Source organism: Melanerpes formicivorus, unplaced genomic scaffold, assembly GCF_026170545.1.
Source record: "Melanerpes formicivorus ecotype bairdi unplaced genomic scaffold, bMelFor1.0.p_v2 SCAF_26, whole genome shotgun sequence".
NCBI classification, from domain to species: domain Eukaryota; kingdom Metazoa; phylum Chordata; class Aves; order Piciformes; family Picidae; genus Melanerpes; species Melanerpes formicivorus.
This window is the reverse complement of record NW_027142378.1, coordinates 10461689-10487289: the sequence shown is the minus strand read 5'-3', so window position 1 is coordinate 10487289 and position 25601 is coordinate 10461689. Positions and strand designations below refer to the sequence as shown.

Below are 25601 nucleotides of genomic sequence, written 5' to 3'. Positions count from 1 at the left end.
ACCCTCTGCACAGCACAAGTGCTGGGTGCTGCACTTTGGCCACACCAACTCCATGCAGAGCTACAGGCTGGGGTCAGAGTGGCTGAGAGCTCCCAAACAGAGAGGGACCTGGGGGTGCTGATTGACAGCTGCCTGAACATCAGACAGCAGTGTGCCCAGGTGGCCAAGAAGGCCAAGGGCATCCTGGCCTGGATTAGGAATAGTGTGGCCAGCAGGAGCAGGGAAGCCATTGTGCCCTGTGCTCAGCACTGGTTAGGCCACACCTTGAGTCCTGTGTCCAGTTCTGGGCCCCTCAGTTTAAGAAGGACATTGAGAGACTTGAAGGTGTCCAGAGAAGGGCAACAAGGCTGGGGAGAGGCCTTGAGCACAGCCCTGTGAGGAGAGGCTGAGGGAGCTGGGGTTGCTTAGCCTGGAGAAGAGGAGGCTCAGGGGAGACCTCATTGCCCTCTACAACTACCCTGAAGGGAGGTTGTAGCCAGGTGGGGGTTGGTCTCTTCTCCCAGGCAACCAGCACCAGAACAAGAGGACACAGTCTCAAGCTGTGCCAGGGGAGGTTTAGACTGGAGATGAGAAGAAAGTTCTTCACTGAGAGAGTCATTGGCCACTGGGATGTGCTGCCCAGGAAGGTGGTGGAGTCCCCATCCCTGGAGGTGTTCAAGAGGGGATTGGATGTGGCACTTGGTGCCATGCTCTAGTCACGGGGTCTGTGGTGACAGGTTGGACTCGATGATCCCCAAGGTCTCTTCCAACCTTGGTGATACTGTGAGACTGTGATCATTAAGGTTGGAAAAGGCCCCAGAGATCATCCAGTCCAACCTGTAAACTGAGTAGTCCCTGTCTGGGTTTGCAGCTCACCGAGTCCCCCAGCCAACCTTGGCGATACGAAGAGGCGCAGCAATCTACCTCTGATCCCCCCCCCCACCTCCTTCCTTGACCCTAAAGGTGCAGCAAAGCAGGGCCAGGACCCCAAATCTGTGCACAAAATGATAACATTTATTGAAAGAGTAGTTTGTTTGTTTGTTGTCAGGGTTTTTTGTCTGTTTTAATACAAAAGAAAAAGCTCTGTACATAGTACTGTGATTACTTCCACATCCTTCCAGAAACACAACCCTGGAAACTGGAGGGGAAAAAAAAACACAAACCAAAAACAAAACAAAAAACAAACAACAAACCCCCCAAAACAAAACAACCCCACCCCCCACCCCTCCCCCAAAACCAGCTCATCTCACGCACACGCGCGCACGCACGCACACACACCGCCCTCAAGCCGGTAAAATGAACTGAAAACGACCCCACCCCCCCAAAAAGCAACCCCCATGTCACCACACAATAAATGCCATTTCATCCCTGATACACAAGTGTTCTTAACGAGTTCTGCACTTAAATAAAACACCACCATTAGCGTTTAACCAGCGGTTTCGCCTCTGGGGGGAGCCGAGGGGAGGAAAATGCAGCCCGATAGCAGCAGGGGCGCTCCCGGCCCTCCCGGCCCCCCAAGCGGCTCTGCTCCACCGTGCGGGCACGCAAGCGAAGCGGAGCAAAGCCAGGCCGGCGGCAGAGAACAATGCAAATCCCAACCCCGTCCTTCTCCCTGGGTGAACTCCTAGGTGCCCACAGCCCTGCTTTGGAAGCATCACCGAGCAGCTTTCGTACACCGAAGCGATGGGGCACGGCGCAGCACTCCCACATGCTCCGAGCTGCGGGGTACACATCACTCTTAGAGCAAGGATGCTAAAGGGAGGCGGCATGCAATGTCACTCTCACCAGATGGGACACCCCACTCTCCACAAGGGCTTAACAGTTTTGAGGGCTGAAAGACCATTCTGGGAGCTCTTTGCACAGGGGACATGCCTGCATCTGTGCACCAAGGAAGAGCTGTAGCGTGGGAACTACAGATCATCAGCGAGCTCAGGAGACGCTGCTACCTGCACAGTGAAGCAGGATGAGCAGCAATCAGCCACTGCTGGCCACTCGCAACCCAGGGAGGAGTGGGGATGCCCATATCCCTTAGGCAGTTACAGCTGCTCCACAGCAAAAGCAGCGACAGAACAGCCACAGGTCCAAGGCCCAGAGGTGAACAGGGAAGCCCCCAGCAAACGCAGCGACAGAACAGCCACAGGTCCAAGGCCCAGAGGTGAACAGGGAAGCCCCCAGCAAAAGCAGTGACCAGAACAGCCGCAGGTCCAAGGCCCAGAGGTGAACAGGGAAGCCCTCAGCAAACGCAGCCCATCTCTGGCTGCTGGGCACACGGCAGGGCCCCTGCTGCCGAGGGATGACTTCCCCCACCTCCGGAGAGCGCTTCACTTGCCTTCTGCCCGCTAAGCCCCGGGCAGTGGGTATGGAGTTCTCGGCACAGGGAAGCAGGGAGCAAGCATCCCCCTGGAGCCAGCCTGATCCCTGGCACATGCTGGTGGGTGGAGAGCGCAGCTTAAACGCTAATGCTGAGGAGACATGTCCAAGGTTACAATACAAAGTCAAAAGCAAGGCCCCTTCCCTGCCTCCGTGCCCACCCACCACCCCTCCCCCATCCCCCTGGTACAAACCCCGTGAAAACTGTACAGGAGCCAAACTTTTATTCCTTAAAGAATTACATAAATACTGAGTTTAACATTTAGAAAAATAAAGTAATTTTCTTCTTTTTTTTTTTTTTCCTCTTTTTTTTCTCCTTTTTTTCTCTTTTTTTTTAAGCTTTTTTCCTGTTTTTTTTTTGTTTTGTTTTTTTTTCTCTCCAAGGCTTCTTTTGTCTTTTAACTTAAAACAAAAAAAAACCAAAACCAAAGAAAGAGTTACAGTAGCTGCTTCTTCCCCCTAAGGACTCAGCAGCTTCTCTCACTTGCTCACTCTCCTTCCAGGGATAGGACTATGTAGCAGAGCCATTCACAACAACTCTCTGTGCAGGCCCAGGCACGCTCCAGCCCTTCTGCCCTGGCCTTGCTGAGCCTGCACAGGAACCACAGCTGCTCCTCTGCCACACAGGAGAGGCCAGCAAGCCACTCTGGTGCTCAGAGGAAGAGCCTGCCGCCTGTCCAGCAGCTCAGTGCTCCATGGGCTCTTCTTCCCTTTTGACACTTAAGTCGTTTCTCCACCTTGCATCAGACAGAAGTTTAGAAAGCGTTGGCTGGAGCTGCAGGGGGACGTCAGAAAGACCTGGCCACATTCCCCTGAGTGTATGGAGTCTGCAAGCAGTGTGAGGGCTGAGAGGAGAGTGTGGGGGCTGAGCTGGCCACAGAGCCCCCTGTGAGCTCTACAGGGCCGTCGCTGTACCCCTGGGCACCCACCAACCACCTCAGCTGTGCAAGGGCAGCCACCAGGGCAGGCTGCAAACCTGCCGGGCAGCCCAGCAAGGAGGCACTGAGGGCAGAGGGCTCACTGTAGTGCATACAAGGAGGATGGGGCCACGTGCTGCCAGGCACATGCCACAGGCCGTGCCCTGCCCTGCCCTCTGGAGGAAGGGTGCCCAGGCCCAGCCAGAGATGCGCATGCAAGGTGGCCACTCTCCCCTGTCCAGAGCCCAGGGTGAGTTGCTGCAGCCAGAACGTGTCACACCCCCCCCCCCCCCCCAACAAAGGCACATTGCTGAGGCCAGCAGCACAGCCTCGGCCTGCTCCACTCTGAGTTGCACCCACAGGACGGGCTCTAGGGCTGAGCCCCACGCAGAGCAAACACTTCATGGGCAAGGCGACTCAGAGAGCCCAGAAGGAGCCAGAGCCTCCAGCTGGGGAACAGCCCACAGTATTTATTTACAGCGCAGAGCGACCCTCCCCTCGAGAGACAAAGGTTCTTTGGCTGGCGTGAGACAAGCACAGCAGCATCCAAACACCCCCAAAGCCCTGCACGGCCCCAGCACGGTTCTGCCCCAGGCGGGTCCTGCGGCCCCATGCGCATGCCTGTGTGTGTGTGTGTGTGTGGGTGCATGTCTGTGTGTGTGTGGGTGCATGTGTGGATGAAGGAAACGTGAAAAGGCAACAATAAATAATCGGTGCAGTCTGTAGGAGAAGGAATTGCTGCTGCCAGCCCCGGCCTGGCGAGCCAGGGGCAGGCGCAAGGCCGGCAGCAGAGGCCTCTCAGTCACTCTTGGCGCTGTGCGAGGTCTCCAAGTTGACCACCTGCAGCTCTGTCAGGCTGCTGCCACTGCTGCTCTGCTGCCCAATGACAGCCATCTAGAGAGAAAAGGGAGGAGGAAGAACTGGAGGATGGCGTGCCTTGAGACCACGTGTGCCAGCAGCCAGGGTGGCACGCTCCTTGCTGGGTGCTGAGAGCTTTCCCAGATGTGGGGATGGACCCTACCTGAGGGCCCAAGGCTGCCCAGACCCACAAAGGATGTGCAGGCAGGGCCAGGACGAGGGCACCCCCTGAACACCTGCAATTGCCACTCTGTGCCTACCTGGTGAAGCTGAACAGCTGAGACTGGGATTTGAACGGTGCCTGATGGGGCTGTCAGGAACACTTGGGGGACGCCACCTGCCACAGAGAGAGAGAGCACACCAATGATGCCATCCCTTAAGCAGTGTTCACCTGTGGGTCTTTGAGCTCCATGGAGCTTGACAAGGATGAAGGTACCTGTTTGCATGCATGCAGGCATGGAAGGAGAAAGCCACATGCACTAGGTTTTCCACACACTGGAAAACAAGACCTCAAGCCAAGTCTTGCCTGCATGGCTTCACGCTGCTTTGCAACCACACCTCCTCTCCAGGTTCTCCTAGGCCACTGCCCCATCCACCACCCATCCCAGCAACCTTCACCCTTTGTCCTCAGCAATCCTTTGCACAGAGGAAGGGCAGAATCTAAAAGCATGCATCGAGCATCACCCCTGCCAGGCCGCTGCACAGCTGCTAGGACTGCTCAGGAGAGCACTCTTGGACTCCGCAGCGGTAAGCGGGCACGAGACAAGAAAAATCAGGGTGTCAAGAGTGCTTAAGGGAGCACTGACCCAGACAGCTATCTTACCCTGATCCTGGACCTGGCTGTGGGACACCTGCATCGCTGAAGGTGCCTGTGAGAAAGCGTTGAGGACTGCAAGTCCACTGTCTGCAAGGCCAGATGTGGGCGCATACATCACCGCGTGTGGGCTGGGGTACATCATGTGGCCACCCCCAGTGGTTGGCACAGACGACGTCATGATGGTCGCTGGGAGGGTCACTGGCAGCAGGACAGACTGTGTGTGAGCTACACGAAAGGGCTGTGCTACACTCACATACCTGCCTAGCACCCCTCCCTCAGCCACCCTGAAGCAGCAGGCCCGTGGAGATACTCAGCCGGTTCTCCCAAGCTGCCGGGGAGAAGCCCCAGGGAACAGGCAAGAGAGCTCAAACCTCTCTGTTTCATGAGTGAGTAGGAGAGGGCAGAACAGCATGGCAGCCAAATATCCCAGGACTGAATTCAACCTGAGATACAAGTTTCCTGATGAAGCTGTAATAGAGCTGAGTTGGATTCAGCCTGCGTGCAGGCACCTGGCATCAGGTTTTACTGACAAGAGGTCTCCTGTGCACATACAGCTGTGGTGAGTTGAAACACACCAACATTCCACTGCTTTCTGTTCCAAGGTCTGTGGGAAACTTTCAATGCACAGCCTGAGACTACAAGAGTAAAACAATCTCAAGGAGATGTGAGCCAGGAGGGGCCATGCTGGCTCACTAAGAAACCACCTGAGAAATGGGCAACCTGTTCCCAGCTCCAGGCAGCTCCACCTCAACACGAGGGAAAACTTTACTGTAAGGGTGACAGAGCCCTGGGAACCAGGCTGCCCAGAGAGGCTGTGGATCCTCCTTCCCTAGAGCCTTTCAAGACCCATCTGGATACATTCCTGTGTGATCTGCCCTAAGGGATCCTGCTTTGGCAGGGGTGCTGGACTACATGATCTTCAGAGGTCCCTTCCAACCCCTAACATCCTGTGTTTCTGTGCATGTGGAAAGGCTCTGAAATCCCTTGTGAGATGCCCTAGGCACAGCAGCATCTACCCAGACAGAGCGTAGCACAGGGGCTGGCAACAGGGATGAATACACCTGGGGAACTGTCAGGAAGAGCAGGATAGAGATGGTCTGAAGGACCCTGGGGCAGGGAGCAGGCATGAGGCCTCTGGGTGTGGGTTGGTGTCAGCAGTGGTTAGAGAGGCAGGCAGAAGAGGGCTGCCATGATGTCCCAATTACCTGTTCCGCTGGAAGAGGTCTGGGTAAGGTCAGTGCTGCTGTCACTAGAGGGAGATGCTTGCTGCGGTGCCTGATGCACCTGGATAGCCTGGACTGGAACCTGCTGAGCCATGGTACCACCTGGGGAGAGAGAGGAGCCCGTCAGCCTGGGGCTCAGCAGGGATACAAGCACTCTGAGCCACGTAAAAGACATTCAGTCCTTCTCTGGCCACACACAGCTCCACAGCATGGCTCTGCACCATGCTCTCAAGCCTGCTCTTTCCTGGCACACAGGGGCCAAGGAGGAGCTAGCTGGCTTACAGGGCTCCAGAGAGGAAAGAGGAAAGGAAAGGCCACAGCAGCTTTTGTCCAGCTGCCAGGCATAGTTCAGGAATGTCCTGGTTCCACCAAGACACAGCACAGATGGTGATGGGAGGAGAGGGTACCCCCAGCACTGCCCCTGCTCAGGCTGGCTGGGGCCCCCTGCCTTCAAGCTCTGAAGCCCAGCTCCATCCTCCACAGGGCACTTGGAGAAAAGCTCTCACCCACCTTGTGATCTCCAGGACATCGTGGTGCCCTGCACAGGGTTTAGCAACCACTGGACCCTAAGATGTGCATCCCAGACCTGCAGAGGCATGGTGACACAGCCTCTGGCCCACTCCACACATTGCAAAGCTCTTTGGCTCCAGAGGCAGAGCTCAGCCCAGAAAGCTCCCCTCACAGCTCAGGTCCTGACTCCAGAGGGAAGAGCAAGTGATGCTGCAGAGAGCAGCAGTCATCAGCCACCCTGCTCAGGCCAAGCACCTCCCCATGCACCACACTGCAGGCACACACATCCATTCTTCTCTTAGCTCCTCAGACCACAAGGGAAATCCAGACCCCCTGCAGGAGATCATGCTCTTTGCCAGGGCCCACAGGAGCCATAAAGGCTTCACAAAGGCATGCAGGCTAACAGACTCATCAACCTGAGCTCAGACAGGCAGGACACAAGAGATAGTGTCTCACTCTCACTGTGCTTCTCAGGTGATGACTGTCCCCACAAAGCAGAGTCTAGCCCTGCTCTGGAATTCCAGCCAGGAGCAGGACCAGCCCTAGTACATCACCTGGAGAACCTCCACTCAGCACAAGAAACAACTCCTACAAAGAGCACTGCCCACAAGGCAACCCAGCAGCACCAGCTTCTTACTCTGCTCTGGCTCTCTCCTAATCTGTCTTCTGCACCTTGGTTCAGTGACTGCAGCTCCAAACTCAGAAGCAAAGGCAGCTGGTCAGAGCCCAATGACAGCACACAAAACACATCCACTGGGCATCTGAGCCCCTATGGTCTCTTTCCATCAATCCTCCTAACACCACTGAGCCTCAGCACAGCTGCATCAGGGATCTGTCTCCTTTCTTTGCTAGTCACAGGGCAAACCCTGGGGAAGGAGACTGAAAACCTGCTGCTTCCCATGGTCTGTATCCCCTAGGAGGCTGCTCCTGCCTATGCCAAGCACTCTCTGCCCTGTCCTCCCATCTCTCCCTCACAGTCACAGCCAGGGTGCCCTGCACTCTGTCTCCACTGTGCTCCCCCCTGCACCAGGGCTCAGCTCTCCGGCCAGGCCAGCAGAGCCCCCCCAGACGCCTCCATCCCCCCACCTGAAGCACAGGGAGGAGAGGTGAGTGCTGACCTGTCAGCAACACAACCTGCCCTCCAGCTCTGGCAGGGAAGCAGGAGACTGCCTGCTGTACCTGCTGCAGCTGCCCAGCCACACCTGTGAGCACCTGGCTCTGCTGGCTGGGCACAGCTTGGAGTGGGGCTGTAACTGAGTGAGAGGAATGGAAGGGGTCCCCAGAGAAAGAGAAACACCTGCCAAGAGTGGGGGAGAAAGGAAAGCTTGTGTCACCACCAGCTCTCTTCACTCCCTCCAGGCTTCTAGGTGCTGCCCTGGGCTCCCAGCTCAGCTGCCTGCCACTGCACCCTTCCCAGCTGCAGGGCCAGCTGGGGGCGCTCTGAGTCACCACACGACCCTTGTCTGGCCCCTGGCCCGGCTGGGCTCATGCAAGGAGCCCCAGCCAGGCTCACCCTACAGCAGCAACCACTCTGCTCCCTCCTGCCACCAGCCCTCCTCTGCCCTGGAGGAGACGGCAACACACGGGAGCAGAGACGGACAGACGGACGGACAGACGCGGCCCCTCGAGGCACTGACCTGACATGAGGGTGAAGCCTGTGGGTATGGGCATGAGGCCCCCCGACGTCACTGCACTGGCTCCAGTGGTCTTCAGCACTGTCCCGTTGGCACTGGTGACGGCATTGGGGCTGATGCTGGCAGACACTGGCGCCAGGTAGTTAGTGATGGGGAAGGACGGGCCGCTGCTGACCTGCATGGAGGTGGAGGTGGTGGGGGCTGTCTGGATGGTGGACGTTGTCCCCGGCAGGTTGGTGACAGTGAAGGCAGGCTTCAGCGTGTCCTGGGGAAGGAGAGGTTGTGACAACTCAGCCTGGCCCTGGGATGCACTCAGCACCTGCCCACGAGACCAAAGCAGGCTCCAAAGGGTGCAGGCCCCAAAGGGTGCAGCCTCCTGCTGAACCATACCCCCACTGCCTGCTGCCTGCACACGGAGCAGAGCCAGAGCAGCAGAGGGGAGCTGCTTGTACAAGCACAAGGAGGCTGTGCCCAATAATGTAGCATGAGAAGAGCTGGAGAGAGCTCAGCATAAACCTTGGACACGAGCCCGAGGCCACACGGGTCCCCTGAGAGACTTCTCTGCAAGACACCAGGGAATGAAGCAACCCTTTCCCTCCCCAGGAGTCCCCCACAGGCCCTAAGAGAGCAGCCTCTCTTTGGCACACAAGAGGCAAAAGCAGCCTTTGCAGGGACAGACATGAAGGTAAACACACTGTCTCCTGTCAGGAACACACACCACTTCCCTTATGGCAGGAAACACATGGCCAAGAAGAAGCCAAGAACTGGCTTCTAAAGGCAGCTGTACACTAGAAGCACCGAGGCAGAGGGGAGAGAGGCCATACCCAGACACCAGGGAGGCCCAGACCCAGCTGTGACAGCTGCTTTGTCCAGCCCTGGGGAATGCCTCCACAAGTTTCCTGAAGCAAATGGGAGATCCCAGCCAGGGAAAGCACCCATTTGCCAGCCTACTAGCTGGAGACAGGCAGGGGGCAAATGCTTCCAGGGGACCCCATATGTCAGCTACAGCCCACAGCCCTGCAAGGAGCGTTGGGGCTCTGTGCCTGAGGACAGCATCATCAGGAAAGCAAAGCTCCAGAAGAAGGAGGGTCCTGCACTGAGCCAAAGCTAGCTTAAGAGGCTGGCTCCTGGGTCTGGGAACAAAGGAGGAAGATGTATGCTGGTCTGCAGGGTGCCTAACACCCCAGTTTCTGCAGCCACAAAGCACACAGCCGGACACGGCTTGGACCTGCAGGAACCAACCGAGCCCAGCAGGATCCCTCTTGCCCCCCAGCACTCACACTTCACCCAATGAGCCTCCTTCTCCCAAAGCCCTTCTTGGCTACCCATCACCTCCATGGCTCCTCTCCTGCCCTGCTCAGCCAAGAGCAGGCTGCAAATGCACCGCTCCCCAGGACGCCACAAGAGACCTGCTGTGCCCGTGCCCTGCCAGGCCTGGCAGCGCGCCCCGGAAGAGTTCAGGCTGCCACACTCCCACCCCTCCCCGCAGGCTGGTGGGCCCAGCTCTCCAGTGCTAAGCCTTCTTCCCAGCTTGTCAAGCTGCCAGGAACGAGGAATTCACAGCTCAAGCAAGAGCTAAAAAAGGGAAGGCAGCCCATTTTGGAGAGGGGTAACCAATCCCCGGCACTCGGCCCTGCCCCGGGGCCCGGGGAAGGAGGAGAGCGGCAGCCCCGCGCTTGGCACCGCGCGCCCTGCAGTCCGAATTAGCAGGGGCACGTGATGGCAGAGCACAGCCCAGCAGAGGCACTTTCCATTAGCTCAACCACAAACCCCTGCCATCTCACATGGAGGCTGTGGGTGCCCTCCCCAGAGGGGTGACAGGGCAGGGCCCCCGCTAGGCCACGGAAGCCACAGCGCAGCAGGGCATACGCCAAGCACCCTCATCCCCAACTGTACACCCCTGAGATACAGCCCCCAAGCAGCCAGGGCACTTGGCATCTCTCCATGCTCTTAGGGCTGGAGGAGGCATCCCAAAAAATTCACAGCACCTTACTCAGGACTCATTAGGAGCACATGGGCAAACCTCAGGACAACCAGAGCAGGAAAGGTGCTTGGGAAAGATGTTGTGCCAGCAGGCTCAAACCTTGCATGCCCTCTCTCTTGCCCTCCCTCCTCTGCCATAGGTGAGACTCAGATTCTCCTCCTTCCCCCAGCCCAAGAAGACAGGCCAGGTGTCCCATCTTTGCTGTGTTTCTCTCAAGCTGCAGCAGCAGCTCCCAGTACAGAGACAGCAGGAGAGACCTTGGGACTGGACACCTGTTGCCTATCTGGGATGCCTTAGAGCCCCAGAGCACCTCAGCTCCTCCCTGCACCCTGCAAAACCCAGACTACATGCACTAGGCCAGCCTTCAGCAGGAACCAAGTCATAGGTCACCTTCAGTACACGTTACCCAAGGGACCAGGGACAAGCCCTGAGGCAGCACAGCAGCCCTGAAGGCTCTTCCCTTCCTGGTCCAGCTGCACATCCGTTCCCCACCAAACTTCCCAGATGCTGTAAACTTCTGCTGCTCACAGAGCAGCATCTGAGGGTTCAACACAGAGCAGAGGAGTGTGGCACAGCAGCAAGAGATGTCTGCACAGACCCACACCACTCTGCATGCTTGAAAAGTGCTATACGGCATGAGTGGACCACAGGATATGGCCCAGGTCATCTGATGGTGCACATCCTGGACCACAATAGGGGCTTGAGGACAAAACCAATCCCTCTCCACAGCTTCTCAATGCTGCCCAGGACAGTGCTGTTCAGCATGACCCAGAGCCCTCAACCCAGCGTTGCTGCATGGATGTTGCAGGGTAACTGGCCTTGGAGAATGGGAAATCCTAATCTGGACTCCAACACCTGGTCTGCAATCCAGAGGGGCCAACAAGTCCCACCCCAAGAAGATGTGAGCAGACCAGGGCTAATCCCAGGCTCTCACCCCAATCTACAGCCTTGAGTTCCCTCTCTTGCACAATCACAGCCAGGAGACTGCCTGAGGACAGTGTGTCCTTTGGGGACCAGGCAGGTCAGTACATGGCACCATGAGGATGTGGCTGCTGTCTTGGAAGTGCAGCTTGCTTCAGTGTTAGCTGCAGGCCAAACTCAGGCTCTGTGGCAGGGAGTTTGGGTTTGGCACAGCAGAAGCATCTCACAGCTGCTGCTGGCTGCTGACCATAGGTAACAGCCTAGCTGCAGTGCTCCTCTCTCTGCTGCAGCAGCTCAACACAGGCAGGTTTTATCCATGCAGAGGCCCAGAAAGCAGAGTTGACAGGAAGGCCAGGCAGCACATGCCCAACCCCCTCAGAGCATCCTAACTGAATGCCACAGAATCACAGAATGGTAGGGGGGTTGCAAGGGACCCCTGGAGATCACCCAGTCCAACCCTCCTGTCGAGGCAGGACCAATTCCCTGCCACTTCCTCTAATGAGGCACCCCTAATCCAGCCCTGGGTACCACCCACCCTTCAAGGCCCCCATCCACCTCACATGGCCCACCCACAGGCTCCCCTCGTCCCTGGAGTGCTTCTTCATCTGACCCAGAACTGGGCCAGTTTTCATCACCAACACCAAACCAGGTTCCCAGCACTGCAGAAGGCACAGCCAGAGTGGGGAGGGTCAGGGTAGGACCATCCCTAGCCTCATGTCTGGCCACAAGTCAGAGTCCTTAGGAGGCCAGAAGCAGGTATGGTACAGCCAGAACAGGAAGCAGAAGACAGAGGCACAAGGCTGCCCCAGACCCACCCCACATGCTGGCCGTGGCTATGAAGCCCTCTGCACTAAGCACTGCCACTCCTGATGGGCTTGCAGGACTGCAGCAGAAAGCTGGGTTTGAAAACTCCAAAACTGCACTCCAAGAGCATTCTTCCTCTGGGGCTCCCTAGCAATATCCTCAGGGACGTGATGTGGACAAGCCCCATGCCAGAGACAGTCAGAGAGAGGTCAGCTGCCTGCACAGTACTTTACCTCAGAATGTTAGGGGTCAGAAGGGACCCCAAGAGATCACTCAGTCCAACCTCCCTGCCAGAGCAGCATCACCCAGAGGAGTCTGCACAGGAATGCATCCAGGTGGGGTTTGGAAGGATCCAGAGATGCAGACACCACAACCTCTCTGGGCAGCCTGCTCCAGGGCTCTGGCACCCTCACTGTAAAGAAGTTTCTCCTCATGTTGAGCTGAAACCTTCTGTGTTCAAGTTCCTCTCCACTGTTCCTTGTCTTACTAGTGTGCCCCAACAAGAGCAGCTTGCCCCCCTCCACTTGACACTCACCCCTCAGATACTGATAGGCATTGATCAGATTCCCTCTCAGTCTTCTCCAGACTAAGCACCCCCAGGGCTCTCAGTCTCTCTTCACAGGGGAGATGCTCAAGCCCCCTTAACCATCCTCATGGCTCTCTGTTGGATTCTCTCCAGCAGGTCTCTGTCTCTCTTGAACTGGGGATACTTCCCACACCTCCAAACTACTCCAGGCACAGGCAACTTGTCTCATTACAAAATGCCCTCAGGACTTGCCTCTTCATCCAGGAGAAGCCCAAGAGAGAAGTCCTTACCAACAAAGGCTGCACGAACGAGCAGCTGCTGGTGACAACAGGCTCCTTGGCCCAAAGGGCTGTCACAGCTCACACTAGGAACTGGAGGCACCCACAGGAGTCACACCAAGCTGAGACAGCTGGGACTACTGGGCTCCCATCAGGGGGAAGCCTTCCCAGGGACTCTTCTGGGCTGCAGCACAGAGCTCTGCAGCCAGCAACACCTTGGCCTACCAGCTTCTCTGCCTGCAAGGATCTCCATGAGTGATACTTCTCAGGACTCAGCAGCAGTAAGGCTTTGCCTGGCACAGCACTGCACACAGGTGGGGAAGAGGGCACAGAGGAATTGTGGCGGTCACATCCCCAGCAGTATTGAGGGCATGGAGGAGTTGTGGCTGTCACAGCCTCAAGCAGCACTGAGCTCAGAGCTGCTGGGCTGCCACAGGATACAAACACACAGCTGAACAGACAACATGCTGGGCACATCTTGGGGCTGCACTTTGGGATTACAGCACAGATCTCCAACATCCATCTCCAGGTCCTCTCTTCTGCTAATATTCAGTGGCTAATGTGCATAGCAAGGATGCTGCTGTCACTTGCAGACAGCTGGCTGGAGGACTCCTAGAGCAAGGCCACAGTTCATCTGGAAGAATGCTTTTGCAGCAAGCCCAGTACCCATGGCACCAGCACAGGTAAAGCAGAGCATGCAGGAACTCCTATCACCTAATGGCACTCCACACAGGTGCAGGAAGCTGTGGCACAGCCCCTAGTCCAGCATGTTGTCCCGGCCATGCACCACAGACTCCCCTGCCTCTCATCTCCAAGTGCCTACAGACCTTAGCTCCAGCCTGCAAAGGGACCAGCAGCAATACAGAGGCCAGCTATCTTGCAACAGCTCTGAGGAACTGCTGTCCCCTCCCTGGAGGTGCTCGAGGCCAGGTCAGACAGGGCGTTGTGCAGCCTGGGCTAGTGGAATGTGTCCCTGGCCATGGCTAAGGCTTGGAACCAGATGATCTGTAAGGTCCCTTCCAACCCAAACCATTCTATGAACTGCAGCAGAGGATGCAGGGGACAAGACAGAGCCCTTCCAGCAGAAAACAGCCACTGCCTGACTGCATCCATGGGCAGACCTCCTGCAGCACCCTGGGCGAGTAAGATGGGCAGGCAAGGGCCAGTGCCTGCAGGGACACTGGGCAGGGAGCAGAAACAGTCCGTCCAGCCAAGTGTTTCCATTCCCCATGTCCTCCCTGCCCCCCTCCAAAACAGCACCAAAGCAAGAGACAGCTGCAGCTTATAAGGAATGTGAGGGGCCCTGCCAGGGACTCTGGTGAGGGAAACCAGGCCTTATAAGGCCATGGAGGCAGAATCAAATTTTTATCAATGAGTGCAAGAGCATGAAGACGCCCAGGGAGAGATAACAGTGCTGAGAGCTGGCTGGGGGGTGGGCTGGGCTGATGGGGAGCCCCACTGCAAAGGACAGGGCCAGGACACCTGCCACCCACTGTCCTCCCTCTCTGAATCACCACTGCTGCCAGCCAAGGGAAGGAGCCAGCTCTGAGAGGCCACAAGCGGAGTCCTAGCTGACAGGGACTCATTTTCAGCCTCCCAAGCTGCTCCTCCAGAAGGGCTGGGGGGCGACGGGGGACGCTGGAGGCTCCCAGCAGCGCCCCACGGGCACAGCCGTGCCCCCCGGATGCCCAGGCGGGTTACCTTGGTCTCCCCGCTGCTGTCTGACTCCGACACCTGGTAGGTGAGGTCGGTCTCCTCGAAGCCCGTGGCGCTCATGCGCTGGTCGGTGGTGGGGTCGGAGCGCGGCGGCGAGTCGGGGGAGTTGAGGCAGGTCTGGATCAGCGCCTTCCCCGTCTCGCTGGTGATCATGGGCTGCAGCTTCCGCGTGGCAAACGTGTACACGTGGCCCGTCTCGCTGGCCACCAGCAGCAGCACTTGGGTGCCCGTCAGCGTGGAGAGCTCGTAGGCCTGCCAGCAGCACAGAGGACCAACAGGGAGTCATGGAGGGGAGGGAGGCAGGTCAAGAGTCCTCCCCTCCTTTCGCTCACACCAGCTCCAGCTCCCTGGCAGCTCCCCTCCACAGCCAACTCCAGGTTGGGTCCCCAGAGGGTGAAGCGCGCCATGCTGCCTTCCCAGCTCCTTGAGAGCGCTCCATGGGCAACTGTGTGCCAAGAGGCCACAGAGAAAGAGCAGTGCCCTCAGGAGAACAGCCTCACTAGATGGGAGCACTGGGCTGTCCCCACTCTGGAAATACCACCTGCTTCTCCACACACTTCTGGATGCCCCCCCCCCCCCCCTTGCTGAGCCGTGTGAGAGGATGCAACTTGGCCCACATGTTTCTGCTACCTCTTCACACCGCAGCCAGGGCAGGACCCAGCTTCCCTTCTCAGTCTTCGAAGTCTTGAGCAGAGCTACACCCAAACATCCCTGCAGAGAGGCTACCAGCCCCCAGGACTGATGTGTGGGCTGGGAAGAACACTGCTGATATGCCATCACGGCACACTCAGTGGTCTCACCCAAGCTGCCACAAGACCAGATGGCCTCATTCTACATCCCACACTACCACACTTCTCTCAGTGGTACCCCACAACCGTTCCCACCTTCCCAGGGTGCCTGTGAAGTCCAGCTCAGCTGAGACGCAGCATTACCCAATCGCTCAGAGGATGCTATGAGCACCAATGAGGATGGAGATGAGCCAGCAGCATCCAAACGCACCTAACCCACTCCCGCCCAAAGTTTCTCATCGGTCTCTGTACAGCGGCTTGAGCCACTCAGGAGCCGCGGAGCGCACTCCGGCCCGGGCAAGGCACGGAGCCCTTCCGCGGCCGAGGGAGCCAGCCCTGCCGGGCTCTTGGCAGGGCAGTCCAGCCGTGTCACAGGACTGGCGTGGCACCCAGCGACGGCTCACAGGGAGGGGCCCGAGGGCTCCGGTTAGCTCCGGCCGGAGGCTGCACCAGAACGAGCCGCAAGAGCCGACCGGGGACCGCCGGACGCACCCAGCATCCGCCGGCCCTGGGGCTACGTGACCGTTACCGCTCTTCCCGCTCCCCGTTTCCCAGGTCCCTGTCAGGAGCCTCATAAAAGCCAGGAGAGAGACGAAGGCGACAGCCGGCCCCGCCGGAGGCACCCGCGCAGCCCCCCGGAAGGAGCTGCGGCCGGGCCGCCCCCACCCGCCGCACGACCGGGAAGCCGCCGCCGTTTCCGGGCACGGCCCTGCCGGCCGGTTCCCTGCTCGGCCCGGGCACACGCCGCCCAGGAGCGGGGGCTGCTGCCGGCGGTGGAAAGGTGGGTGCCAGCCGCCCCCCGCTGCCGCCCCCCCCGCGCCGGCCGGACCCCCGGGGCCCCACCTTCTTCATGATGCCGGTCTTTCTCTTGCTGAAGGTGGTGTAGCGCCGTAGCTTGTTGTCAATGAATTCCATCTTGATCTTCACCCGACCCCGCGTCTTCTTCCCGGGCTTGGCGCCGCTCACGGCCCCGCTGCCCCCGCCGACGCCGCCGCTATAGGCAGCCGCCGCCGCTCCTGCCGCGGGCCCCGCCGCCGCCGCCTCGGCCAGGCCCCGCTTCACGCCGCGCCGCTCGCCGCCCAGCTCCTCCTCCTCCGCCGACTCCGAGTCGCCCTCGCTGCCGCTGTACAGTGCCTCCCGCTCCAGACGGCCCCCGGGCGGTCCTGCCGCCGCCCCGCCGCCGTTCGCCCCACGCGGTACCGGCGACCGACCCAGCCCCGAGCCACGGGCCAGCGCGGCGGCGGCGGCAGCAGCGCCGCCGCCGTTCCCGGCCCCGGCCTGGCTCGGCAACATCGCGGCGGCGAGCGCGGGTCGGGTCGGGTCAGGCCGGCCCTGCCATGGCCCCGCCGCCCGCTCCGCGCTCACGGCCCCGCTCTACCACCGCCCCCGCCGCACCGCGCCGCCCCCATATAAAGCGATACAATGTTGCCTTTTATGGCCAGGGAGCTCCTTATATGGGGCGAGCCGGCGCCCCGCCGCCAGCCGCCTCCCCATTGGCGGGCTGCCGCCAGCCGCCTCCCCATTGGCCGGCGCCGGGCGCTTGTTTTGCATACGCAGGGACGGCGCTGGCGTCACGCCGCGGCTGGGGCGCGCGGGGAGGCCCTTAAAGGCGCCGCGCTCCGCGCTCCCCGGCTCGGTTCCGGCGGCTGTAGGGCGCTGGGGCCCTTCGCACCGCACGAGGAGCAGGGCCGTTCAGCCGCGGTGTTCCCGGCTCCTGCCGCCGGCCCCGGGCACGCTGCTCTTCCTGAAGGACGTACCGCATGGTTGAGGCGCCCCGCCGTGCCCCCGGCGCCGGCCTCGGGCTGCAGGCGGGAGGAGCTGGGCGCCAGCGCCGCCATCCCGCCCGCCCCTTCGCTGTGCCACCAGGTGTTGCTCCAGGCAGCTGTACGCCCCCCCTGCCCCCCCAGCCCATCCCAGCTGTTCCCACTGCGGGGACAACGTGCTGCCCACTTGTCTCTGGTAGTCGCGGGGTCTGCCCGGGGTCAGGAGGAGGAGCTGCAGGGGCCCGGGGGCCGCACGGGTGCTCAAGTGCGTGCAGGGCACAGGACTGGGCAGATGCCACCGAAATGCCCATTGCCCAACTACAGGATGACCGCTGGTGGAAGGAGGAGGGTCTCACTTTAGCAGGACGGGCCACAGAGCTCACAGCTCTGGGGACAGAGCCACAGCCTTGGCTGAGAGAAAAGGCTCTCCTGCTCCCTGTCCTACAAACAGCAGTTTGGAGCTAGGACAAGACCCCAGCCCTGCCAGCACCGGCCCTGCCACGGACCCATTTGGCCTTCTGCCCCCCCCCCCCCCCCGGAGTGGTCAGCAGCTTGCACAAGCCCTTTCCATATCCACCTCATCACTCAGAGGACACAGAGGCTTGCCACCAGCCTTCACAGCTGTCTCCCACTCTAGGGCCAGCCTCCTACAGAGCAAGTGAGTAACTGCAAAACCAAACACCCCCCTGGCCGCCACTGCCTCCCCCTCCTCCCTGCCAGCCATGCTCCTCTAGTGAGCACACATGCCATTTATAGCTCCCAGCAGGGCTGCTGGGACTCACATGCCTCCCATCACATGCCCTGACCACCCTGGCTTTCAGCAGAGTGCAAATGACACCTGGCACAGGTGAGACAAAGGCCTCCCTGTGTCAAGCCAGGCTGAGGAAGGGGCTGCAAGACCCTCTTGCGTGGCTGGAGGCACCAGTTAGGCTGAGAGCAACTGGCACACAGATGTGATGGCCAGAGCCAGGCCAGTCTGCCTGCTCAGCACAAGCATGCAGCCACCAGGACTGGCCTTTCTCTTGCCCATAGTGCTGCTACATGTTCCTTCCTTCTCCCTTCCCCTAGGCCTTTTGATGGCAGGGCCATGTGGAGGCCTTTTGCCCCCTAGGCTGCAGGAGAGTCTGCACAGGCAAGAGATGGGCACTGGCACATTTGGGGCAGGTTGAAGCCTTCTGCTGCCATCCTCCCCCTCTCTAGCCTCATCTTCAGCACGTGTTCCAAAGTGCTTCTGCCCTTCATCCATGACAGTGTGGCTGCTCCATGAGGAGTGATTAGCCAGTATCTAAGGTGATCCCATGCCCTCACTAACAGGTATGGTCCCACAGTACCTGAGCAGAGCAGAGATGGGCATTGGTAACAAGGTCCATGCACAGAGCAGGCAGTGAACCAAGTCCAGCATCCACCCAGTCAGGAGATAGGGCCAAAGCCAGGATTGGATAATGAGTCTGCAACAAATACCTAGAAGACAGGGCTAGAGATAAGAAGAATAACACTTACCAGATTGTTCTAACCAAAGCTGAACACCCAGGCTTGAGGTTAAATGCAGCTCAAGTGGCTAGGAGGTCCCAGGTGAGGCTGCTTCTGACAATTAAGACCCATTAGTTCCCCCCCCCAGGTGTCTGACACTGATGCATAAGAGCTCCAGGGTGGCAGATTAAATCAGAGCAACCCCAAGAAAGTGCTGCTTCAAGCTGAGCAGTGGATTGCCTTGAGGTGCTCAAAGCATGCAGAGATGGAAGGGGAGCTCAGATCGCTTTCTGATGAAAGGAGACCATCAAGAGCTGCTGGCAGTGCCTGTTTTGGGTGTCCTTGTGCTTTGTTAGCTGGGACTGTGCATACCTGCTTGCTGTCTTCTTCTGGTGTTCACTGACTCCTCAGTTTTGGCCCAGGTGGTGGCCCCACCAGGTGCCCCTTTGCTCTGGTGTGTTGGGTTTTTTGGGTTGGTTGTCTGGGTTTTTTTAATGATTATTTTATTTGGTTTGGGTTTGGCTTTTTTTTGTTTGGGCCTTTTTTCTTTGTTGTTGGTGTGGGTTTGTCTGTTTTTTCCTTGATGTTCCTCCAGTTTGGGCTGAAGCAATTGGATCCCACCTCTGTCAACCACCCAAAGCCTCCTGTTCTCCTGCAGGGGCTGTGTTTTCCTGCTCTGCTCCACTGCATCAGCCCAGGACTGTACTGAGCTCAGCTTGCTGTTTCCAATTAGTTTGGCCTACATCTGTCCCATCCCCAAAGATCCAGAACTCCTTCATTACATCACTCCTAAAAATACACAGCCCCAGCCCCCATCTTCCTGCACCCTTGGGGTCTGGAGTTTGTCCTGCCTTTAGTGCCTTTTCCAGTTGGGCTCTTCCCTGTAGTCACCAAGTCTTGACTGCATGGTAAACGTGCACAAGAGTCCCCAAGCTGTGTTGCAACAAACCTGAGCAGCCCATTCTGACACTGCTGACACAACCAGCTCATGGTGGTCTCTCCCAGGACAGAGATACCTGCATGCATGAAGCTGGCAGAACAAGAGTGTCCCCTTGTTCTCAGCTCTGGGGAGGCCACACCTCCAGTGTTGTGTCCAGTTTTGGGCCACCTCAATACAGGAGAGATGTGGAGGTGCTGGAGGCAGGGCAGAGGGCAAGGAAGCTGGGAAGGGCCTGGAGAATAAATCTGATGAAGAGCAACTGAAGGAGCTGGGGATGGTTAGTCTGAAGTGGAGGCTGAGGGGAGACCTCATTGCTGTCTACAGCTACCTGAAAGGATGTTATGGAGAGGCTGCTGCTGGTCTCTTCTCCCAGGTAATTAGTGACAGAACAAGAGGGAATAGCCTCAAGCTGAGACTGGGTAGGGTTAGACTGGACATGGGGGAAAAAATCTTTTCCCAGCAAGAGTGGTCAGGCATTGGAATGTGCTGCCCAGGGAGGTGGCTGAGTCACCCACCCTGGATGTGTTTAAAGGTGGTTTGGTTGTGGTGCCTGGGGATATGGTTTAGGGGTGAACCTTGTAGTGATTCTGTCACTCCAGAAACCCTTGGCTTCTCTGTTCCCCAGCTGTGGCACCATAAAGGTCCTGCTTGGCTAGGTCACCACAAGTGATGCTGCCTGGCTCCAACTCCAGCACATCCAGGAGCATTTTGAGTGAGCACAGCAGCAGCCCTGCTGCTCTGCCTGTCCTGCCCACCATGGGGCAGCAAGCTGGGAGGAGAAGGGATCATTCATGGTGTCCAATATGCAGGTGGCCTTCACCTGGGGGCAGAGGTCTTTTCCAACCAAAACAACTCTATGATTCTATGAGGCAGATGCAGAGCCAGCTAGGAGCATTTCAGGGCCAAAAGGTGGTCCCAAGCCAACCTCAGTAAGTTCAATAAGGCCCAGTGGAGGGGAAAGACTTAGGGGTGGCAGTTGGTGACAAACTCAACATGATCTGGCAGTGTGCACTGGCAGCCCAGAAGGCAACTGTGTGCTGGGCTGCATCACAAACAGTGTGACCAGCAGGATGAGAGAGGTGATTCTGTGCTGCCTTTGTGAGACCACACATGGAGTACTGCACCCAGTTCTGGGGCCTTCAACAAGAGGACACTGAACTGCTGGAGTGGGTCTAGAGGTCACAAAGATGACCAGAGGGCTGGAGCACCTCCACTACAGGGACAAGCTACAAGAGTTGAGGCTGTTCAGCCTGGAGAAGAGAAGGCTCCAGGGAGACCTTACAGCAGCCTTCCAGGGCCTGAAGGGGACTACAAGAAAGCTGGGGAGGGACTTCTGACAAGGGCTTACAGTGATAGGATGAGGGGGGATGGATTGAAGCTGGAAAAGAGGAGATTTAGGAAGAAATTCTTTCCAGTGAGGGTGGTGAGGCACTGGAACAGGTTGCCCAGGGAGATTGTGGATGCCTCCTCTTTGGAGGTGTTCCAAGGCCAGGCTGGACAGGGCCTTGAGCAACCTGGCCCAGTGGAAGGTGTCCCTGCCCATGGTGGAGGGGTTTGGTCTGGATGATCTTTAAGGTCCCTTCCAACACAAACCATTCTATGAGTCTATGACTGTAGACAAGAAGCCTCAGTCTGCCCTTTCCTCCTCCCCCAGGAATCTGTCAGAGCTCTGCCCTTGCTCTGGGACACTGGCACAGAGGAGAGGGCTGCAGGAGCCTCCCCACTATCCAGTGCTGGCCCTGCTGGCTCCTCAGTCCTCTGAGACAGCAGAGCTGAAAGCTGCTGTATGAAAACACAATGCACTGCTGGCTGCAAAGCTGCTCCAGGCCTCGGGGCTGGGAGCACCACCCCCATTCCAAAGGAGAAAAGCTGCCCCAAGAGCTTGGCTGCCTCTGGCAGAGGGGAACCTGTGTCTGCAAGTGGTTGCCTGCAGGGAGCCCACAAGGAACATTTCCCTGGTGAGACACAGACCCCCCCTTGGAGGAGCCACCCATGACTGCCCAGCGGGGCAGTAAGTGCCGAGGCACAGTGCTCCCTCGGGGCACCAGAGGCTGGGACCAGCAGCTTGGATCCAGCTGGGAAGGGGGCAAAAGTGTTAGACCCAGGAGAGAGATGGCAGGGGAAGGAGTCCCCCAGCAGCCCCCAGCAGCCAGGTGGAGGAAAAGAGCCTTTAAAAAAAAAAACCAAAGCCTTCTTTATTGAGAGCAACATATAAAAACTCAACAAAACCCAACCCTTGGTGGCTGCAGTACCCTCCACTCAAGCAAACTAACCCACACTAGGCTGCATTCCAGTAACAGAAATACTATGGTAGGGAGGAGTCAGCGCTGTGGAAGAGAGGGAGGGGTGCTACCCAGAGTCGTTGTACAAAAAAAGGCACAGGGCAGGAGGAGAAGGTGGTGAGAGCCTCCCTGGGCCGGGCACTCCGTGTCCCTGCAGGCTGCCTGGACCCATAGGGCGCAGGGGAGGCAGGCCTGCCCAGCACGGAGGAGGGGAGGCAGGGTCAGATATGCAGGTGGTGAGTGGAGACAGAGAGCTTGGTGCTGGAGCCCAGGTCCTGCCAGGCCGGCGAGAGCTGCCCTTCATCCACGCCAGCGGCCCGAGGGCGCAGGGCTGGGCAGGCAGAGAGCCGGGGAGGCGGCAGGGCTGTCTTTTGGGACCTGTGGAGGAGAGGGGTGGGGGCCCGGGGTACACTGGCTTGTGCTTCGAGTCCAGCAGCTGCTGGTGCTGAGGTGCTTGCCGGCGCACGGGGGTCGGGCGTAGCGAGGGGCCCACGGGACCGCCAGGGAGTCCCCAGGCGCCTACAGGAGCTCCCTGTCCGCCCCACTGCATCCTTCCCCGGCCAGGGGGGGATGCTCAGGCTTTGCTGTCGGCTGGGCTGTCCCCCAGGGCGGTGGCAAGCTCGCTGAAGGAGGGCCGGTCCTTGGGGCTGGGCGCCCAGCAGCGCTGCATCAGCTTGGCGAGGCGGGAGGGGCAGCCCTCGGGCTGGGGGAGCTTCGTCTTGCCCGACTGCAGACCTGCCAAGGAAGCAAAGTCCAAAGGGCCATGGGGAGGAGCTGTGATCCTCTCCAGAGGGTGCAACACTGCATCCAGCTCTGGGCTCCCCAGTTCAGGAGGGACAGGCATCTACTCGAGAGAGTCCAACAGAGGCTATGAGGATGATGGAGGGACTGCAGCACTGCCCTGTGAGGAGAGGCTGAGAGCCCTGGGGCTGTGCAGTCTGGAGAGGAGAAGGCTGAGAGGGGATCTGATCAATGTTTATAAATATCAAGAGGGAGGGGAAAGCTGCTTCTCAGCTGCACCCTGTGATAGGACAAGGGGCAATGGACATAAACTCCAGCACAGGAGGCTCCACCTCAATGCAAGGAGGAACTTCTGCACTGTGAGGCTCCCAGAGCCCTGGAGCAGGCTGCCCAGAGAGGTTGTGGAGTCTCCTCCTCTGGAGGCTTCCCAGCCCCATCTGGATGTGTTCCTGTGTGACCTGTGCTGGATTCTGTGGTCCTGCTCTGGCAGGGGGGTTGGACTGGATGATCTCCAGAGGTTCCTTCCAACCCTTAAGATCCTGTGATCCAAGGACAGCATCCCTCCATGCAGGGCTGGAACAGCCTCCCCAGCCAGGCCAGCACCACGGGGCGCAAAGCAGGACACCCCCCAGCCTGGCTGGCTGCCTCCACCACAGGAAAAAGCAGCAGATTGCAGTGCTAGGGACACCACATACCTGCTAGGACCTCATCATCTGCCATGGGGGCGTAAGGCATCTCTCCATGCATGAAGACCTCCCACATGAGCACCCCAAAGGACCAGACATCTGACTTGGTGGAGAACTCGTCCTCCAGCACGGCTTCAGGCGGCATCCAGCGCAGCGGGATCCAGGCTTGGCGGAAGTGGTAGTACTCGCTGCAGGCAGCGGGGGCAGGCCGTGAGCCTGCTGCCATCCCACCCCTCCCAGCCCCCTGCCAGGCTGCCAGCTGACCTGTTGTACACATCCTTGCTGAGGCTGAGGGATGAGACCTTGACCTGCCGCTGGGCGCTGACCAGGCAGTTCCTGGCTGCCAAGTCGCGGTGCACGAACCTGCCGTTGGAGAGATGCTCCATGCCCAGGGCCACCTGTGTGCAGAGAGACACCTGACCCCAGAGGGATGTCAGCACTGCCTGCCCTACTCAGGCTCCTCAGCCCCACAGCACCTCCAAAACTGCATCAGCACCTTGTGTTTGGTTGTGAGGGGCTGTGGCTTCAGAGACTCATCTTTGCTCTTGGAGATCCTCAGGAACTGCTTCAGGTCCCCCTGGGAGACAGAAAGTGAAGCTCAGAGGCAGCTTCATGCTGCCAGCCACAGAATCATACAATTGGAAAGAGTTGGAAAGGACCTCAGGGATCAGCCAGTCCCAACCCCCCTGCCATGGGCAGGGACACCTCACACTGCAGCAGGTTGCTCACAGCCACATCCAGCCTGGCTGCAAACACCTCCAGGGATGAGGCTCTCACCACCCTCATGGGGAAGAACTTCCTCACATCCAGTCTGAGCCTACCCATTTCTACCCACATCCACCCCTGTGATGCCCAGAGGTGACAAGCCCACTGGGAAGCCCACAGATTCTCAACTCCTGGGCCACAGTTCCCACCTGCCCTGTAGGGCAAGCCAACACTTCTGGGTCACTTCTGGGCCTGAAATGGCTTAAGATGAGAGTAAGCATGCCTGACATTTCCAGGAGGGTTTTCATGCCCCAAGCTTTCTCTCCCCTGAACTCCAAGCTCTCCATAACAGCCCTCAGCACTCACAGCCATTCAGCAGCATGGAGTCCCACAGCCTAACCTGGCTGAGTGGCAGAGTCCTGGTGGTCTTGGGCTGATGGTTGGATTTGATCTTAGATCTTTTCCAACCAAAACAATTCTACAGAACGCATTGGGTTGGGAGGGACCCTTCAAAGGTCATCCTCTGCAACCCCCTGGTTCATGTCCTGCTCATAAAGCAGAGATTAGGAGCATGTTGGAGAGGAAGAAGTCACTTCAGGTCTTGCAGGAGGCACTCATTCCCCTGAGACTCCTCCACAGATTTGGAACAGCGATTACCTCAGACTGGTCTCCCTGCATCTTCCTTGCCCTGGGTTGCCAGCCTGGACCCTGCCACTCTTGCAGGCCCTCCTGCCCATCACCCAACCCTCCTCCTCCTCTCTGCAGGCACTGCTGGGAGGGGCCCTTACCAAGTCCACATACTCCAGGACCATGTAGTGTGGCTCTGCCTCGCGGCACAGCCCCAGCAGCCGCACCACGTTGGCGTGGTTCAGCTTGCCAAACATCTCTGCCTCCCGCCGGAAGTCCAGCTGCAGCTGCTCGTCCCTCGTCTGCAGGCTCTTCACCAGCACCAGTGCTTCCCCCTCACCATCCTCTGCACCTTTTGCCTTAGCCAGGAAAACTTCACCAAACTCCCCCCTGCCTGGAAGCGCAGAGCAGCACAGGGGAAGACGTTAGGGCAGCGTGCGGACTTCACAGCCCAGCGGCTGCAGGGCTCTCTCCAGCCCAACAGATCCACTTTTCCAGCAAGGACAAGCTGGGGTTTCAGCCACAGGTTTCCTGCTGGAGGGGGGTCAGGGCCAGGGTGGCTCAGCATACCCAGGGTTGTGATTGTCTGCAGGTTGGAACGCGGAAAGTGCATCTTGTCAGCGGTGCTGTGCCGCTTGCTGGCCCCGGAGCTGCTGCCCAGGTTGGTCAAGGCTACTTCTTCCTGGATCTCTGCTGTCATCTGCCCATTCTGCAGCAAAGCACCACCTGCAAGGGAGGCACAAACAGCTCAGCATCCTGCCAGGCTGTGCAGAGAACATCAGTCCCTTCTGAGGCTGCCACTCCCAAGCACCCACAACTGGCTCTGAGCGGCCAGCTTGATGCGTGTGCTCCAGGCACCAGAGTGGCCCCCACACAGCTGCCTCTTCTGGGCTCACATCTGACCCCATCTCTAGCAGCCTTGCAGCCACCCCTGAAATCAGATGCTGAGCAATGCCTTTGGTCCCAGAGCCAGTGAGCCCCATCTGGCCTTGTCCATCCCATGCCACTCAGTCACCCCCAAGGACTGGCTGCATCCAAACCACCACTGCCAAACCCCTGCAG

At 58.7% G+C, this 25601-nt stretch overlaps 2 protein-coding genes across 2 annotated transcripts in view; both read right to left on the bottom strand.

Annotated features, from left to right (window-relative positions):
- Nucleotides 1-1284: 1284 nt before the first annotated feature.
- Nucleotides 1285-16726, bottom strand: SRF (serum response factor). Its single transcript, XM_068153629.1, has 7 exons — nt 16169-16726; nt 14523-14789; nt 8312-8573; nt 6147-6266; nt 4948-5139; nt 4385-4461; nt 1285-4160 (listed from the first exon to the last, which is right to left on the bottom strand). The coding sequence occupies exons 1-7, from the start codon at nt 16616-16618 to the stop codon at nt 4065-4067; spliced, it is 1464 nt and encodes a 487-aa protein (XP_068009730.1). The 5' UTR covers nt 16619-16726; the 3' UTR covers nt 1285-4064.
- Nucleotides 16727-21667: 4941 nt separating this feature from the next.
- PTK7 (protein tyrosine kinase 7 (inactive)) overlaps nt 21668-25601 on the bottom strand; it is a 48215-nt gene continuing 44281 nt past the window's right edge. The window contains exons 15-20 of the mRNA XM_068153628.1: nt 25110-25265; nt 24701-24933; nt 23704-23784; nt 23472-23623; nt 23217-23395; nt 21668-22515 (exon numbers count right to left, since the gene is read on the bottom strand). Coding sequence (XP_068009729.1) covers nt 22355-22515; nt 23217-23395; nt 23472-23623; nt 23704-23784; nt 24701-24933; nt 25110-25265 — 962 coding nt within the window. The 3' untranslated portion in view covers nt 21668-22354. The remainder of the gene's footprint in view (nt 22516-23216; nt 23396-23471; nt 23624-23703; nt 23785-24700; nt 24934-25109; nt 25266-25601) is intronic.